Consider the following 17,941-nt stretch of genomic DNA (forward strand, 5'->3'; position numbering starts at 1 on the left):
ATTTCTTCTCACTATTGTCGCGTTTCAAAGACGAATGCAATAATTAACGTTTTAACGTGTTGATGTCACTTGAATTTGCATGAAAATCCATCACCTATACAGATTGGAATTTTTTCTTAACCACTTTCAACCAACAGGGTGATCCAGAATTCAAGCAATCCCTAGAATTGTGTGGAATTCGTGACTTTTGAATCGCCCTTTATAATTAGAAATTTCCCTAATTAGCTATTTGAACTTATAAATAATAAATTTTATCGAGTTATTGATCAGCAATTAACTATCAAAGAGTTAATCCCTTGCTTTACACTTTTTCTAGAAAATTTACAATTAAGAAAAAGCAATCTAGGGTTCATTTTTATTAAAAATTAGTGTCATTTTCTTAAGATAGAGATACAAACTCTATTGTACCTATCAGTGAGTATTAACATTTCATTGGGTAGGACCTTTATAGAGAGTGTGTTAGTAACAGAGGTAGCAAAGATTTATGGTTAGGGAATTACTTGGGGGTCGAATAGGACTTTGAGGTGAATTTATCGTTCTAAGTTTTCTAATAATTGAAAGTTTCCAAAATCGATCACTTGATCTATAGAATGTTTGATTATTATGAACTACAGTACATTTTAAAAATTAAAAATAATATTTACAGCTGGTAGTATCCCAGGAAAACAGGTGTAACTTTATGATTTATGAGTAAAACTTAGGCTTGTAATAGTTATGGTTATAGTAGAACAAAATGTATACTTCCTTCTTTTATTTGAATTTTTACGCAATAGATCTACAAGGCAGTGTTGCATTTTGCGACTAAAGTTATGAATTCCAGGGGAAATCTTGACGATCGTAAAAGGGCTAGGTGAGAATACTTTATACCTGGCTTTTATTATGAACATTTCGGATCGGGAAATTGTTTTACGTACAGAATACGGTAACATTTGGCATTCTTTCTGGAACGATAAACGTGGAACAGGGAGAAAAGTACTGTAACTATTAACTCCTTCGTTTTAAGTGTACCTATTAACCTACATATTTTAAATTATGAAATAAAATATCATTATCATGTATTTTTTTTATATTCACGAGTATTTAACAGCTTCTTTTAACATCGCATAAATTTTAATAAGCGAATTTGGAAGCGAATTAAAATATTTTTATATATCATTTATGTGTTATATAATAAGGATAAAAATAAGAAAAAATAATTTCTTAGATAATTTGAGAATGAAAGGGTTAAATAATTTGAATATTCAAACATAAAAGTGTTAAAAAATAGCACTTGTGGTAAATCAATCAGAAACTTAAAGTTCCATCAAATAACAACATAAATCCCCCGTTAAATTCTACAATATAAAATGGTTGTTTCTCAATTACAACAAACAATGACTAATTTCATAGGGATACCGCGGAATGGCACTTACGGCATATCAATTTGAAGCATCAGATCTGGGTGTTCGATTCATAGCAGGCAGAATGCACAAGTTTGTCTGATCTTCAGCGTTAATTACGTTCCCTTCCCGAGGGACCTGGTGCAGTCTTACGCTGAAGATCAGAGGCCAAAATGAGCAAGAAGCCAGCTGTCGTATTCACGTCGGATCGATGAATCTCCACGGGATCCTCGTCGAAAGAGGAGACACCGTGAAACGTACTTTGACGCTCGCCTGATTCCATTTCTACAGATATGTAAGACGGAATTCGCAATATCAAAGGCGGGAAATTCCAGGGGAACCGACGCTTCTTTATTTTTACGGCTTGATCGCGAGCATCATACTCATGAATGCATAGTTTGGAGAAGTGCTGAATAGACGTACCAACAAAGAAGACATCTCCAGAAGTAAATTGAGGATCGAGTGATCTAAACCCTTTGAAACAAAATATTTATCATGTTCAATCGGACAATCTTTGATATCATTTGTAGAATGATATTTTCATTTTTTTTTTTTTATTGTCAAATATGTGCCAAAGCAATCTGCATTGAATTTATGGCAATTGCATTTCAAACTCCTTAACTATAAAATAAAATACTTGAAATTCTACTAAAGTTATTTGTGGTATCAAAATTTTTGAAGCGTTTTAAGACTATACGTGCTTCTTGGGTTTATTACATAATTTTCAATAGCAATCGGTATCTCGTAAATCCATAGTTTAGTGCGTGCGGTTATACGGTATTGCTCGACGAAGGTTTCCGTCGTGAAACGATAAAGTTTTGGGCTTCACAGTTTGAAAAAGTTTTCCACAAACCATCGTAACCACCTTTTCACCACCCTGTGGAAAATCAAAGTTATATGTACTGTGATAATCAATAAAAATTGATAAGAAAATTTTTCATAAGGATAGAGAATTAATGCGTTAATTAAATCGATCATTTACCCACTGGAGTTCTGTTAATTAAGAAAGAAAAGGGCTTCCCTTCTATCGTTTCATTCGAAAATAATCACCGAGTACTGTTAGCAGGTAAAATGCTTTGAAACTTCGGAAGCAATTCACGGGGAACTCAATTTCCGTTCGTACAATTATTCTTCGCAATAATTCAGTTGAATGGTACAACGTTCCCGTTGCAAATTGATACGGCTACGATGAAACGTTCGTTTCAGGTAAATAAACTTCCGAGCACTTGCTACGTGTATAGGTGACTCTGCGTGAGATTGCACCAGATTAGTTTAGATTACGCTACCGCTAACTGAATATTCCTAGTTTCTATGTTGACTGTCGGCCTAAATACATATCTCACCCCGCGTTGCTACAAGATTCCTCGTGTTTCTTCCGCCTACAAACGTTTCTTACCCCTTTGTACTCGGGAAACGATTATCACTTGCCATTTCAGATTCTTGTTCTCCTTCAATTAATAGTATATCAGAAAAGTGTTTAGCATTCCTTTCACTTTTCCCAAGTATAAATTTTAAAAAAGAACTCTTGAATAGAACAATAATTATTTTATATTAGATTTCCATCAGATTTTGATTTGACGATACAAATTTTAAGGGTCAATGCACAAGTTTCACAGGCAATTTGACCCCGAAAAAATTCCATTCCACTGTTTATTACAGCTACAAAGGACGTCGAAACGCATCGTACGACCGTTCGAAAAGCTATAAAACGTCCTGAAATTTGTTTGAAAGTGCGGCGTTCGAGTTTCACGGCGAATCGTTGGGAAAGAATTTCGCTGACCAAACAAGAATTTGCTCGTCCCCTGTCAGTTGTCGGAACGTCGATCTATTTTTCGACAGATTGATTACAACGAATGAAAAATGGATTCTCTGTAACAATATATCAAAGGGAGGAACACCTTGCACGCTCGAAAAATGGGCATCAAGTGTAAAGACAGTCGAATGAAAAGTTACTGATGTTTGACAGTATATTATTCGTGTATTAATTACTGATTAAAATTCTTATATTTTAAATTTAAATTAGATACAGAATTGTCGCGATTTATTACACTGCTCTTCTTGGCTTAAAAAAAGTTTTAATAAATTACAACAATACAAGTTTCAATAATTAATAAATGTTCCAAGTGACCTATTTTTAAATTGTTTCCTGCTTCAAATTTTAACCGCATAAAAAAAATGTTAATAAAGTTGACAGAAACAACAGAGATAAAAATGTCTATTTTATTTCAAGAACAACATTATAGAGTTAGTTAAACGTCAAAGGAAATGCAACTTGAATCTGAGTACGTACATGTAACGAAGCTTATACAAAGCAAATGATAATAAAAGAAGCTTTTGTTTCAATCGCGAAACAAACACTCAGTGTTTTCGATCGTTCGCTAGAGCATATCCGAAAACTATGGGAAGCAAATGTAATTTGCGGTACTTTGAAATTCCAGGCACAGAAAAAGCTACACTACTGATACCGCGCCCAAACAAATATCTACCTCGATGATGCAGTAAAAGTGCATCGCACGTACAACCGAGCTTTTATTTCTTTCGCTTCATTTTCCAACCGGTCGTTGCAGAGGTTCCTTTTCATTCTGTTTTCGTATCTTCGCGGACTTGTATACGATTTTCTTTGCTCACAAAAACTTTTAATCGTGCTACAGACAATTGGATATTTTTCTTGTCTAGACTGTGGTTATATAAATATATTCAAAAAACCAGATAAAATAGTTAGCACGATATTTAGATAATTATTGCTGAATATATCCATTTCTTATTAGATCAGAGAAATAATTATTATTTTCTTTTATAATAAAAGATAAATATTTCTCAGTGGTGTTTCCAAGTAGAAAGCTTAATTTCATTAATAATTAGAATGTAATTATTTATCAGAAGTACTCTCAATTTGAATCCGCCTGTAAGGATCAATAAATTCATTATTTAATACGTGATAAGTATTCGACAGTTAAAGGATAGACGTTTATATTCTCCTTTGGTTGAAACAGGTTGTCAGGAACAGAAAACAGAATCAAGAACAGCCGATGAAAAGTCAATGCTGTTCGTAACGACGAGCAGCAGTATTTTCTGCGTAGCTAAATTGGATTGGCAGTTTATTGGCAATATTCGTTTGGGTGGCGTTACGCCAAGCCTTCGTGTTCTCTCTGACCAGCAAAAATCTTTCTCCTTCTCTCTCTGTTCCTATCTCGTTGTCATCGTACCCCCTGTCCTCTCTATCGCCTACACGCCGGATGCAAGTTTCCTCGATCCTAGCAAGGCTGGAATATCTCATCTCCTGATAACGATTCCGTACCTGCTGCCAATTCGTCCTAGTGACACCGTTTGCTACAACTTTTCGTCGAATAAAACATGTTAGTTAAAATATTTTTCTTTCTAGTGTAGTTCTATGGTGGTATAGGATTCTGCTATCAAATATTATATTACTTTTATTAAAATTAGTAAGCATTAGAATTATCATAGAATTAAAATTAGAGCACCTGAAATTATAGTGATAATCTAAATTATGAAATAGGAATATTAGAATAAAGAATTAATTATTAATATTCCTAATAGCCTATAATCCGTGTGATAGTATATATTCTAATTTTCTAATATTGAAATTCTAAAAATTCTAACAGTAAACCAATGATACACCTAGGGCAATAAATTAATAAAAACTGAAATTGAAAACTTGAAATTTTTATATTTTTCATATATATTATAATGTGTCTTTCTACACATGTCAAATTTCACTGTAACAATCAATGTGTCAAAGAATATTCCAGTAAGTGCCCACTTGTTGTCGACAAGAAAAGTATCAATAGAAATGTTTTCCGTACCGATGCTTCTCTTTCCCCTGTTCCAATGTTTCTTTCTTCCTCGAACTTTCATCCTAGATATTTGTCGTATGTCTCATCGCGAAACACGCAACTTCCTCTCTGTTTGTTTTATCCCTTTTCAATGGTCTGTCATTCATCGTGACACAAAGCTTACTCCCGAAAACCTGGTCGCAAATGGAACAAGGCGGAAAGATTCGCGAGTTGTTAAAAGTTCTGATAACTGTGCAAGCGAAAACGTTGCCAGACGAACATCGGTTGTGTACGCGAGTCTTATCTTTTGCGCAAAGTTTCAACGAATTTTAGGAATATCCGTGAGAAAGCTTGATAACTGGGGATTATGTCATCGGAAGCTTTTAACCCAGAGGGAAATGCTTTAGATTAGGCTGGATTAAGATGTCAAATATCCCATGTATCAACCGATGTTCCATCACGAAAATAATTAAATTTATATATATTTACATTCTTAGATTTAAAGAAAAATTTGGGTACTTTTAGAAATAATATTTATTTAATAAACTAAGAATCCAAACTTCCAAAAATCGAATAATCTAATACGAATTTTAAATATATTCTAACATATAGCGAATCATTTTCATCCTAATCGAGTGAAGGAATTCTATAGTAGGTAGCAACAAAAAGAAATGTTCCTTTTTTGGATCGACCTAGATGAAAATATTGTAGTCGACCCGGCGTTTCGTTGAATGAACCTCCTCGCGAGATTTTCGGGTGGTCGTTTCTTACCAACGAAATTTCAGTGCGTTGCTTGAAGGCGTGTTCCCAACGGGAACGAACGACGTCGCGCATACCGAAGAAGTTTACTTTGATGCGTCCTCTTGGGTGCATCGTGCTGCATGCAATCTGCAAATGCGCCGGCTAAGTCGAGTCCCGACTATTTCCTCCAACCTCGTGGCCATGTTGTCTGCTTGTCTGGATGCTCCTTTCTTGACCACCTGTCATTTATTTTTATTCGTTGCCCCAAGGTAGCGAGGATAGTTCAGTTTAACACACCGGATGAAACTTACGACGAAAATTTCGGACCCATTAGCTGATGAAATTCTTTCGAAACTTTTGTCATGAAACACTTTACTATCCGAGCTGTAATTTTGAATAATTGCACTGAAATTGCATTACACGTCACTGAAATTTTTGTTTATGTATAGTGAAATTTGTGTTAATAGAAATTCTTTTAAAAGAAGTAAATATTTCCAAGTAGAAATCTCAGTTGAAATTTGATTAATTGAATTCCAAATTGGGGTTAAGTAAATAATTTAATTCTTAATAAATTAAGATAAAATTTCATTTGAATTTACAATTGAAATCTAAATATTCTAACATGTTCAAATTGCAATTACTATCGTAATTAACAAAAACCTTCGACGCACGTTCATTAAAAACACATAAAAATTAGACCAGCATTTATATCGAATTTTTCCTTTTTTTCCCAACAGCAATAATAGTAACAGGACTCGAATTTCCATATGGTTTATGAGCAAACAAAAAATGTATGTGTACAGAAATATGTAACGAGTTTCAAAAATCGATTGGGGGTCCGTTACGGTCTCGTGTTTCTACCGTTCGCGAAATTTTTGGCAGTCTCCGCGATAGGAACCGTTTAAAAAATCGTATATCGCGATACCTGTTTACGTTTTCCAGGGTTTATACGGGGAGGCCCTTTCCTGCCACGGTGATTTATGACTCATAAACGTATCCCATCGTGTCGACCGATTTCCACAAATATACGGCAGATCGAGAACGTTATTGCGAGTCGACCGGGGTTATACGTTCCGCGCAATCAGCGGATTAAATCGTTGCCCGTGCCTCGGAGAGTTCGAGATCTATTTTTTATTCACCGGAGACGCCGGTTATCGCGGGCAAAATACAACAGCGAACGCCCTCGAAACGCGTCTCGGTATCGAGAAATGCTTAAATAATGTGCGCACCCCGGGAACATAGTTTCCTCTTTCCTTTCGCTGTTATTAACTCGGCGAACAAATGTTTAGCCGAGCTTTAGGTGGATAAAAAATATGTTTCCACTCCACTTGTACGATTAATCTAAAGAAATTTTATGCATAAATAGAAAATGTTGGGTAAATATACTTCTAATTTTTATTTTTTATATTTCGTCCTTTTTGAGGAACTTCTTGAGACATTTACAGATCATTACATACTACGACTAAAAAATTAAAAAATGGTAAATAGGAAATAATAATTATCTGTATAAAAGCTAGGAAGAAATTTGAAATATCAGAATATTCATTTCTATATAATTTCTTTATAATTAATATTCCACGCGGTTGCTAATGAGAATATTTGCCTTAGCATCTGTAATTATTATTTTATAATACGATATCATACATTATTGCATCATATCATTATAATATCTAATTGCAATTATTTGAAAATTTTCAGCTGTAAAGAAGAGAATAATCATGCTTGAATAATTACAAATTTTTTTGCAGAGTGACATATAATAACAATGACAGTATTTGATGAATATGATTCTGTTATATCGTAAATCATTTTTACGTATATTATTCAAACGTGTAAATTCTGTCGTTCAGAGACGTATTAAGCCGAACAATTCTTGGTTATTCTATAGCCATTCATGCTCGATGTAGCACTTATCTTAAAAGCTCGAAAGCTTTCGGCGTTCCAGTATTGGTCGGATTTCATCCACGAATGAAAAAGATTACGCGTGAAAGTGTGACTGAATAGCTTGAAAAAAAGGGCTTTGTAGAATGCGTATCCATGAAACGGTGAATATATCGTTCCTATTCGAAAAAAGAGGGGTGTCGGAAAATAAAACGGACCTCCTTTCAAAGAACCACAATGCTGTATCAATCTTCATAAAAATATTTTCATCTATTCCGTTAAGATTTCTTTGATTGCACGTGGGAGTAGACTGAGTATATAAATTAGAGTGTTAAATTCTATTTTGGATCTTTTTTCATTTTCTAAATTTCTACATTTCTAAATCCCTAAATTTATAAGTTTCTAAATTTCTCAATTTCAATAGAAATTCAAGTAGGTACGTGTCACCTCTAAATGAATAATCAAACGTTAATTTAAGCAAGATAGCTTCCCAATGTTCTCATCTTAAAGGAAGTTCGTTTTTTCTGAAAAGAAAGGAGCAAATGTGCTTGAGACTTGAGTTGAAGACTCCTTTGTTTGAACCGTCAAACAAACTGTGACCTATTATTCGCAATTACACCCTTGAAAGATCTTAAGAGTTGGATCAAAGATATAAGAGAAAGATTTTTATCGAGGTATTTTTCCTACATACAAAGAGCTTGCTTCTTAGAAACTTGAATTCTCATTCAAATTTCCTTTTTTCTCAGACAATAATGTTAGCAATGCTTCCTTTGTTGTATTTTTCTATTGTTCTATCTTGACCACCTGAAGATGCTGTTCTTTTAATGATACTATAACTTCACTTCTCATGAACCATCAATTTATCAACCACATAATTATAATGATTAATACTTATTCTTTCAAATATTAGACATGTTCTATCTCAATTTCTATATCAATTTGAAAAGATACCCCGAATATCTAACAATAATCCATGTACATCGTCCGAGTATGAGATTTCATAATGAAGGAAAGGGTAGTTGCAGTCGTAACGATCTATCCGCCATAGCGTGTCCATTGTTCACGGGCAAGATATTTGAGAACACCGGCGTCCAAATATCTCTCGCCATTCAAACTGCTGTCTAAGTAATCCGTAGAAGTTTTAGGCTAGCATGGGCTACCTCTTCGGACAGGAACAAAACCAGTTCGCGATTTGACAATCGGCGAAGTTATCGTACCGAGAGTCCACAGGCGTCTTCTTGTCCTTGCTTTCGAAAGTTTGTCTACGGTAAATTGTACGGAAATCAAGCAACCAACCGCAGATCTAGCTTCCGCTTTACGTCATTCGAGTGTCAATTGAAATTCGTAAATTATGTCTTCAAGATTTTCGAAAACCCTCGTTCAACTACAACTCTAAAATGAATTCATCGGATGAAATATCTCAATTTCATTAGCAGCATTTACGAAAAAAGTGCATCGAAAATGAATGAAAAAACCACCCTTGATAAATGACACTTTTGCACCACAAGCTGCTAAATGAATCGCACAAAACGAACAAAGATTCGCGTCGCTAAAATTCTAATTTCACGTATATAAAACTGGTTCCGTGAATATCAGAATAAAAAGAGCCACGGTTGAATGTCAGTCTCCCGCCCGAAGCTTAATGAGTCGCGATGAAATTTACTGGCAATTTCTAAAACGCGTTTAGCGAGACGCGTCACGCTTCTTCTCGTCTCGTCTTTTGAAATTAGTCGAAACTCGTTCGCTCCCTTTGTGCCTAGGTAGTCTGAATTTCCGCAGGCCATTCGCGTTACTCCAAGTGAGAAAACTGGGAAGCTCGTCCGAAAATTTAATATCAAACTTCATCGTCACGCGAAATTTACTCGCGAGCGTGCACTCTCGCGAGAAAGAGGGACACGCTTCGGTTCGAATGCATCCAAGACGCGACGTCAGTTCGCAAGATTCAACCATTCCACTGTCGAGAAAGGCCTTTGTTCGTCGTTTAAATTCAACCTTTCGTAAAAGCTTGAAATATTCATTAAGTATTTTCAACGACTATGTTTTATTTAGTGCAGTATTTTGAAAGATATGCACGTTGACTCGTTTGTATATTCAGTTATCCATCTATGATTTACTATACCCGATCCTGTCTAGAGGGATTCAAATTAGTCAAATTAATCTGGCTTACTAATAGTGTTCGATCATTTACAATCAATACTGTAAGCGATAGTCACCCGCGTGTACAGTATACGTGATAGTGTTACTGTAATTTGTGTACCTAGTTACAGTGTAATGAAATAATTAAGGAAATTCGAAGAAATCGATGAATATTTTGAGATGTGAAATCATTTTGAACTTTAATGAACCTGTAAGTAGTTCTATTTGATCGTCATGTTTATTTGAAAGAAATATCCTTTGAATTTTACAATGATTAAAAAATAAGGACAATTCGTAAAGGAATATAGAATTTTTTATTTTCCTACAACTCCAATATCCGTTGATTCATTCATTTCCACGATGCATCGGCTGCTACATTAGCAACTTCGAAGTTGAAAATTAAATTCCAACCGAAGCGTACCTTTCGCCCGTGAAGTTTGATTCGCTCTACCGAATCATTTAGAAACGTGATCCTCCAGTCTCTTCGAGCATCGTAAATGACCCGACCATCCATTCGGATATGTATGCATGAGAGGAAAATACAATTAGAATACTCTAGCAACGTACAGGAGTAACGAATTACTCTTCGCCCTACAGGGGAAGTTTATTTGACGATAATTATAACATGTTGCACGGCCGTTTGCATCTTTCAATTATACTAGGCGTTTGCACAGATTAAAATGAAACTTGTACAGTTTATTAACGTGTTGACTACCTTGTTATCCAGCAGCCCTGTTATTACATCAACAAATTATTTTTGAAAAATTAACGATTCTGGTATGAGTTTAAGTTTCTTGTTTCAACCTGAAAAAATTAATTTTTGTCGGATTTAATAAATAAATTAGTTATAAATATCCTGTGAACTTGTAAACTAAATTTCTGGTTAGAATAGCTGTTGAACTCGTTGGGGCACCAAAATCACGTTTTCACGTAGCTGGTTTTTCCCTTGAATTGATGGTAGACCGCGGCCATTAATTAATGGTCAGGATTAATTGTCATTTGTCCGGAAAGCCACCTCTGAATCACACGCAAAACAGCGTGCGGTACTGTACGTAGTTCGCATTGTGAACCACCTTAAATTTTGTCATTGTCCCTGCGAGTGGTCAGCTGAGGTAATTGGTACGGGAAAAACTTTTCACGGAGGAAACGTCCGAAACGCTTTTAATTGTAGTTTCGCGCTACGTGGGCGGGAAAGTGGAGTCGCGAAATTAATTATGAAACGATACCGTAACCAAGTCCGTGGTCGGACCAGTTTCCGGTGTTGGAACATTTTATGACTCTGCACGGACAACAATTTACTTTATTAATTACCGTGCCACGTAAGATCGTCAACCGGGGAAATAAATTTTCGATGAATCCTTGAAACACGACTCGTGCGGTTTAGGTAGATGAAAAGTATACTTCATCATCACGTGTAAAGTATCATGCGTGTAAAAGAATAAAGAAAAATTAACTGCAAAACTTACAATATCCATCGTTAATCGAAATATAAAACATTATAGAATATGTTTATTTTTCAACAATCAAAAATGTAGTAAATTAAAATTACAATTGTTAAAATTATTATCAAGTTAATCGCATACAATTTCAATTTAATTTTCAATTTCGTATCATTTTCATTTTCAAAATTTTCCATAATTGAATGTTTTAAAGCACTCTTGGTCGAAAAGGAAGTTCCTCTTTAGGTTTCCTAATCTTGTCTACTTACAATTAGTTAAGAGAAGAGAGGTGGAAAAAAGGTCGAGTAGCAAGGGAAATGCAAATATAAACGAATCTCTCAGTTGTGAAAATAGAATCTCCTTGAAAGGGATTGTTTAAACGCGTACGTCTCGAGTAATCTTCATGTGAATAGTTCAAGGATACCTCAACACTTGAGCTCTTTCACCTTTTATGCACTAATTAACCAGTTTTTCTGTTTATTTGACAGGTGTCCTGGATGCGTAAAAGGGACATGCACATCCTTAGCACGGGGATCTCCATGTACACGTCGGATCTAAGGTTCCAAGTGATCCATCCCGAGAAATCGGAGAACTGGACGCTGCAGATCAAGTCTCCTCAAGAACGAGATGCCGGGGTTTACGAGTGCCAGGTCAGCACGGAACCAAAGATGTCGTTGAACTACAGCTTGAACGTGATCGGTAAGTGCATCCTATATTATTCAGACGGTGATACAAGCAACGACACTGGGGATGCTTTTCGTTTTCTTACGAAATCCCCAATGGATATTGGAGCAATCGATGGAACCATTTTTGTATCTTTAGATTTTTACGGATTTACTCTACTTCCTTTTTAGTAAGATATTTCCGAGTGCTTGAAAATTATAAAATATAACATGAACCCGCGAACAAACTACTTTAATAGCGGTTGCTGAAATTAAGGTATACTATAAACAGACTAACTTCAATATTGGCATAACTGGCTGGGCGAGAACTTAATCTTCTCAGTTCAATAACTTAGCAACTTGCAACCGAATTCTCGTAAACTTTCCGCGTTCACTGTGAAATTGAAGGCAACGCTTGTGGCAAATTATGTCCACGTTTTCGCTTGGCAAAGGTAGAACCAAGATTCATTAAAGATTCTGAAGTTACAATGAAAATTTCTGAAATTAGAATGGTTCTTTAAGGAGAGTTCGGGATAGCAATTTGATTGCAATCGACTGCAGATTGAAATGCATAAAATTACCCCCTTTCTTTTTCCTAATTTGACTGTTCCATAGATACGGTTTGATTTGTCACTTTTGGACGATAGTTTGTGACAAGAGCGTGACTCGCTGTTATAAGGCGAAGGTTTACCCCCTTCGGGGCAACATGGAAAGCGTGTTCTGTAACTCGTGGTAATTACCCTGCGACACGATATTATCGCGTTTCACTTATCTTAGCGTGTGTCTAATCAACGAGAGACATACAATCTTATCGTTACGTTCTGTGACAATATCGTGCAGGAATTGCAAGTTATTTTTGAGTAGAAAAATTGAAAAATTACCATTAATGAATTTTTCTTGTTTTCATTTCAAAATTAAAGTTTGCCACCTACATAAAATGATCCTCACTTCGAATTTGTTGTATCTGCCTATTTCTATTTTATCTGTGATAGGTAGTAAAATATCACGTATGGAATAAAATTTGTCGCCGAAGATTGAGAATAAAAGTATCGTCTGCAGACACCTATCGTTAATCCCTTGAATGGCTGCGCCAGAAAATCCGCGTATCCGCGTCGCTTACGTGGCTCAAGCTGAAAACGTCTCAAGCACGAATCCCGGCTTACAACGCTTGCGAAAAGCCACAGCAGACGCAACAATCCATTCACAATTGTTGTCTAAAAAGAAACTTGGGAAAAAAAATAATACTTGATCCTTCTTCGTATCGGTCTAATCTTATCGCCAAGTCTGTAAGAAGAAACAGTTGAAATTTTATGTAGCTCGTCTGGCGGATGTAGAATCGTGTAGACAAGGGTTGACATTAAAATCTTGACAAGATAGATGAGCAACGGAGCTCGAGGTCATAATTGTGAACACAGACAAAGAAAATGGGCGGTATGAGATAGTAGATGGAGGCTCAGGTGGGAAAGGAAGGTTTTGCGATGAACATTGGCGTAACTAGGATTCTTTTCTAGGGTGGAAAAGATTTTTTAGTTTTATTAACAGGGTGAAGTGTTTTATATCTTGCATTTGCATTACGAGATTTTACGAGAAAGTCTTAGAATTTTAGATTCTCGCAATCTCTGTACCTTAGATTTGAAGTTAGAATATTAGAGTATTAGAGTATTGGAATATTAAAATATTAGAATATTAGATTATTAAAATATTAGAATATTAGGGAACTAGAATCTTAGAATTTTAGAATTTGAAAATTTCACTTAAGGTTCGAAATAATAAAAAAAGTTCCCAGTTCTACATCACCGTTCCCAAGATTTACTTCAAACATTACTGATTCTATAAATCCGGAAAAATCCTTCAACAATTTCTTGTAACTCCTCTATATTTGAATCTCTGAAACGTCTAACGTCGCTATCGTTTCGTACTCGAGCAAGAGAAAAAGTTGGCGCGAAATAAATCTTCCTTCTTTCGGTGCGTCGAACGAACGGTCGAAGTCGTAAACCATGGACTCGATGGTGAAATCAATTTTACAAATCCGTCGGGCAAAAAGCACAGACCGAAACTTTACGCGTACAGGATAAAAGCACGAGAGAAATTTGCTGGCCTGTGAATTGAGATCGTTTCAGGGTGGAACGTGCTTAATTTTGGGTAATAGCCACCGTTCTCTCATCGGTGATAATTTAAACAGGATTGGGAAAAAAGTTCTTTTTTTTTTTATTCACGAACTCGTACACTGTATCGTACGCCCTGCTTTAAACTTTTATTTCATTCGTTAATTATTTTTGATGTTCCAAAAATATTATGTTCAATTTTAATGATATAAAAATGATAAAGAAAATGTTGAAATCCCATACAAATGATGAAAATGTTCCAAAAATAAGAAAAATTAAATTTTATTCTGCCCAGAATTTAATATAAATAAAATAATTATATTTTATTATTAAATTTTTAAATAAGCATCATCAATAAATTCTTTTCTATTTTTTAACATATTAAATTTATGTATGCATATTTCCTGCATCGTCAGGAGAACCCCCATTAAACCCCCATCGTTGCACTCGTGCGTACATAATGTCCGAAGGATACTGCGAATGGGGGGTGGCTTGTTTTGCTTTTGTCCAGCCTCGATGACACCGTTATTGTTTCCCAAATCCGCGCCAGTTAATTAGCATTTTCATCGGGTTGTCAAGCAAGCCGCCAGTAGGGATGATGCGAGACGAGGAGAGGGTTAATGTTTTCCGGTTGAAGGCTGGTATCGGATCTGATCGTGATTTCACAGTGCAAGACATTGACGGTGGAAAGGGTTGAACGTCGGTAATTAGGTGTTGTGGTGTCAAGAGTAGAATGGAAGTAAGCACTTATGTGAATTTGCTTCAACAAATAAAAGTGAATAATTAATAATTATAAAATAATTTCAAAGAGTGCATATTGTTAGTATATTAATTTTTGTTTAAAAATTGAAGGAAACAGCCCTTATTTTCAATTTTCTCTAATTACTATTATTTTAATCAAGTCTTTAAATGAATCAATAATAATCAAATCAGAAAATGAGAAAATATTAAAGATATTGACCTAATTAAAAAAATTCTTGCATATAATGTTTTTCAACATCAGAAATAAACCAGCTAAAAACAATGACAGACAAATAATGCTAACATCCATGCGAACAAAGCAACGTCGGAGAAGAATAGAGCAACAAAAGTTTTAATTAAATAGAATTACGTTCTCGTTTCCTGTTCAGAACGGATTGAAAACATCGAGAACGAGACAACAGAATTCAGTCTGGAAAATATTCCACGTTATTAGATTCCTCAGCGACTTATTTCAGAATACGTTCGAAGAGGCGGAGAATTATCCAAGGCGGAAAATCTCTCTCTACTTTCTTCGTTCGATTGTCAACCCTTTAAGATACCAGGCTGAAAACGAGCCAGGGTGCGAAGCATACGCTGATAAACGGGTGTGACCGCATCCAGGAATTGAATATTATAACATTCGCTCGAAACAGGTGCAATTTAAATGAAATTCTAAGGGCTGTTTTGAGTAACGGTCGCGTTACATCGAAAGTTCAAGCATTGTTAATTCAGCAGCGAATCAGTTGGCATAGTGGTTTCGCTTTGGTACGTCAGATTGCGTAATTGATCGTGATATTATGCTTGGTTGACCGATATTCATTGAAAACGGAATCATGCTATGATGCCTGCCTACTCGACGCGAGCTCTCGTAAATAAATTACTCGTATCTGTACTCGGATATTCTACACTACCATTAACTAACCCCCCCTTCAGTTTCATTAGTAAAATATGAAGCGTCGTTATTAAATTTCGATAAATGGAGTGACAAGGAAATGATTAAATTTCCTTTGATTAATTACCCCTTTTTTCAAGGAAAAATACAATGGGAATTTTTTATTAATTTCCCAAGGTAAGAAATGGAAAATGAAAAAATTGTAAATATGGCTGTTTTCGTAGTGGCTTTCAACGCGTTAAAATAATATCATCTTTTTTTTTTTAATTTTCATGCAAGTTCATTTTATGCTACGAAATTTGGATAAATGAACGCGCGTAAAAATAGATTAGTTTACTTTTTTTTTACTTTTACGAGTACTTGAGTGCGAACACCAAGAGAGTACCTTTACGGAGATTGAATTAAATTTCATCCTCCGGGCGTTTCGTTTAATTTAAAATTATTATTCAATGGTAACATCGACCATAACACCGACTGTCTGCGGTCTTATTTACGATTGCACCGTGCCTCTCGGGTTTCAACCTTCTCTTCTGCTGCGTTTCACCGAAAATAACTTACGCCGACGCTAATTAAAACTCTAATTAGAGTAACTATCGACGAATAAAATTTCTGAAAATTAATGTCGTAAGAAAGAACCTAGTATATTTCCGTGAACCATTTTTTCGCTAATTAATAATTACATTTCTGACGTAGCAATTTCGTCCGAATTTCATTTTCACAGTATTCTTTGGAATTGAATTTCACTAAAATATTTCTGTAGACAGAAGTTCAAGAAATTAACTTTACAAGAGAAACGTCTGTCTTTGTAATTTCTGATACTGAGCCGTGAGTATTTTGAAATTTTTCATTTTACTAAAAATTTTCAAGAAGAAATCGACGGAAATCATATAATTCATTTGTCTCTATTTTAATATTCATGAATTTTCTTTAAAAATATATTGAATGTAGTAAAACATTACAATACCAATTTCCCTGCATTCGTTTTATTAAATTTCAAAGTAATCACTGGATTACGAAGAAAATTGTATATAAATTTCAATCAACGTTGGATTCTGTCCGTTCTCCATATTTACCAAGCTTTTTCATTTTAGAAAATGGAATTTTAAAAGTCCGATTATTTCTGGTACGATGCGATTGAGATGCGTTCGCGAAGAATTTTCCATGAAAAATGCATTAAGGAAATATCCTTCGGTTAATGAAAGACTTTTTTGTCTAGGAAATAGGTAAAGTGATGACAAATTATTATGAGGCTTGCGTTTGACATTGTTCGTGCAATTAAGTCTTATTGTCACGATCGGTCACACTTGGTTACAATATGGGACTGAATGACACGCGTTAACGCACTGACGGCTTAATTGGTTTCACCCTCCTCCGATCCGCTTCTACCAGCCTTGCTTGCTCGCGTAGTCATTGTGTTGCAACGTAGCACAGGGGGCTACAAATCAATTGTGAAATTCGCGGTAATCGCGCGAGAATAATGGCGTTCGTTCTTCGAGGTCGATTCGGCGATGATTTAACCGGAAACCGATGCGCTCAACGCGAGAAATGCCGTGCCGTTCTTGCGCGAACTTCCGTTCAACTTCGTCGCTTATGACCTATCGTGAACGATGAATGTGCTTAAATGGTTCTGGCAGACTTGCTTCAAGCATTTACGAGTGATACTCGTTTCACGTCGTGATTAAACGTCTCCATGATCGATGGGAGAATAAGATATTCTCTTGAACCGTGCTGCAATTCTTACTGAAACGGGACAAATGTTTTGTTGTCAGGAATTGAATAATGAGATGCAATTCCTTTGTTTTAGAAACATTCTGAGAGTTGTAATTTGTAAAAGTATGTTCAGTTCAAAGGCAAAGGTATGAAGTTGGTATTATTTAAAAAGTACAAAAAGAAAAGGCACTTTGTTTTTATTATAGAAATTCAATTCTTTATTATTTGACTTCCAACTTCGTTAAAATAATTATTTTAATAGGGTGATAAAATATATGTTAATTAGATGCATTACAGAATCAGCTCCACCGTTACTGGATAAATGATTATGTATTTTGCATCATTTAAACCCGCGAGATGGTCTTATAAAAATTCTGCATTCCCTGGGAAGTGCAAAATTGCCCATTTTCTGCCATTCTCCTTCATCTTCGGCGCAATATACTATTCACATAAACTGCTTT

General features: G+C 35.4%; 1 protein-coding gene across 2 annotated transcripts in view; it reads left to right on the forward strand.

Annotated features, from left to right (window-relative positions):
- dpr1 (defective proboscis extension response 1) overlaps positions 1-17,941 on the forward strand; it is a 221,829-nt gene that overhangs the window by 122,410 nt on the left and 81,478 nt on the right. For both annotated transcript variants that reach the window (XM_076689284.1, XM_076689285.1), the window contains exon 3: positions 11,859-12,069. In XM_076689284.1, the coding sequence (XP_076545399.1) occupies positions 11,859-12,069 (211 nt within the window). The remainder of the gene's footprint in view (positions 1-11,858; positions 12,070-17,941) is intronic.

The sequence above is a fragment of the Osmia lignaria genome, chromosome 7 (assembly GCF_051020975.1).
Source record: "Osmia lignaria lignaria isolate PbOS001 chromosome 7, iyOsmLign1, whole genome shotgun sequence".
Taxonomy (NCBI): domain Eukaryota; kingdom Metazoa; phylum Arthropoda; class Insecta; order Hymenoptera; family Megachilidae; genus Osmia; species Osmia lignaria.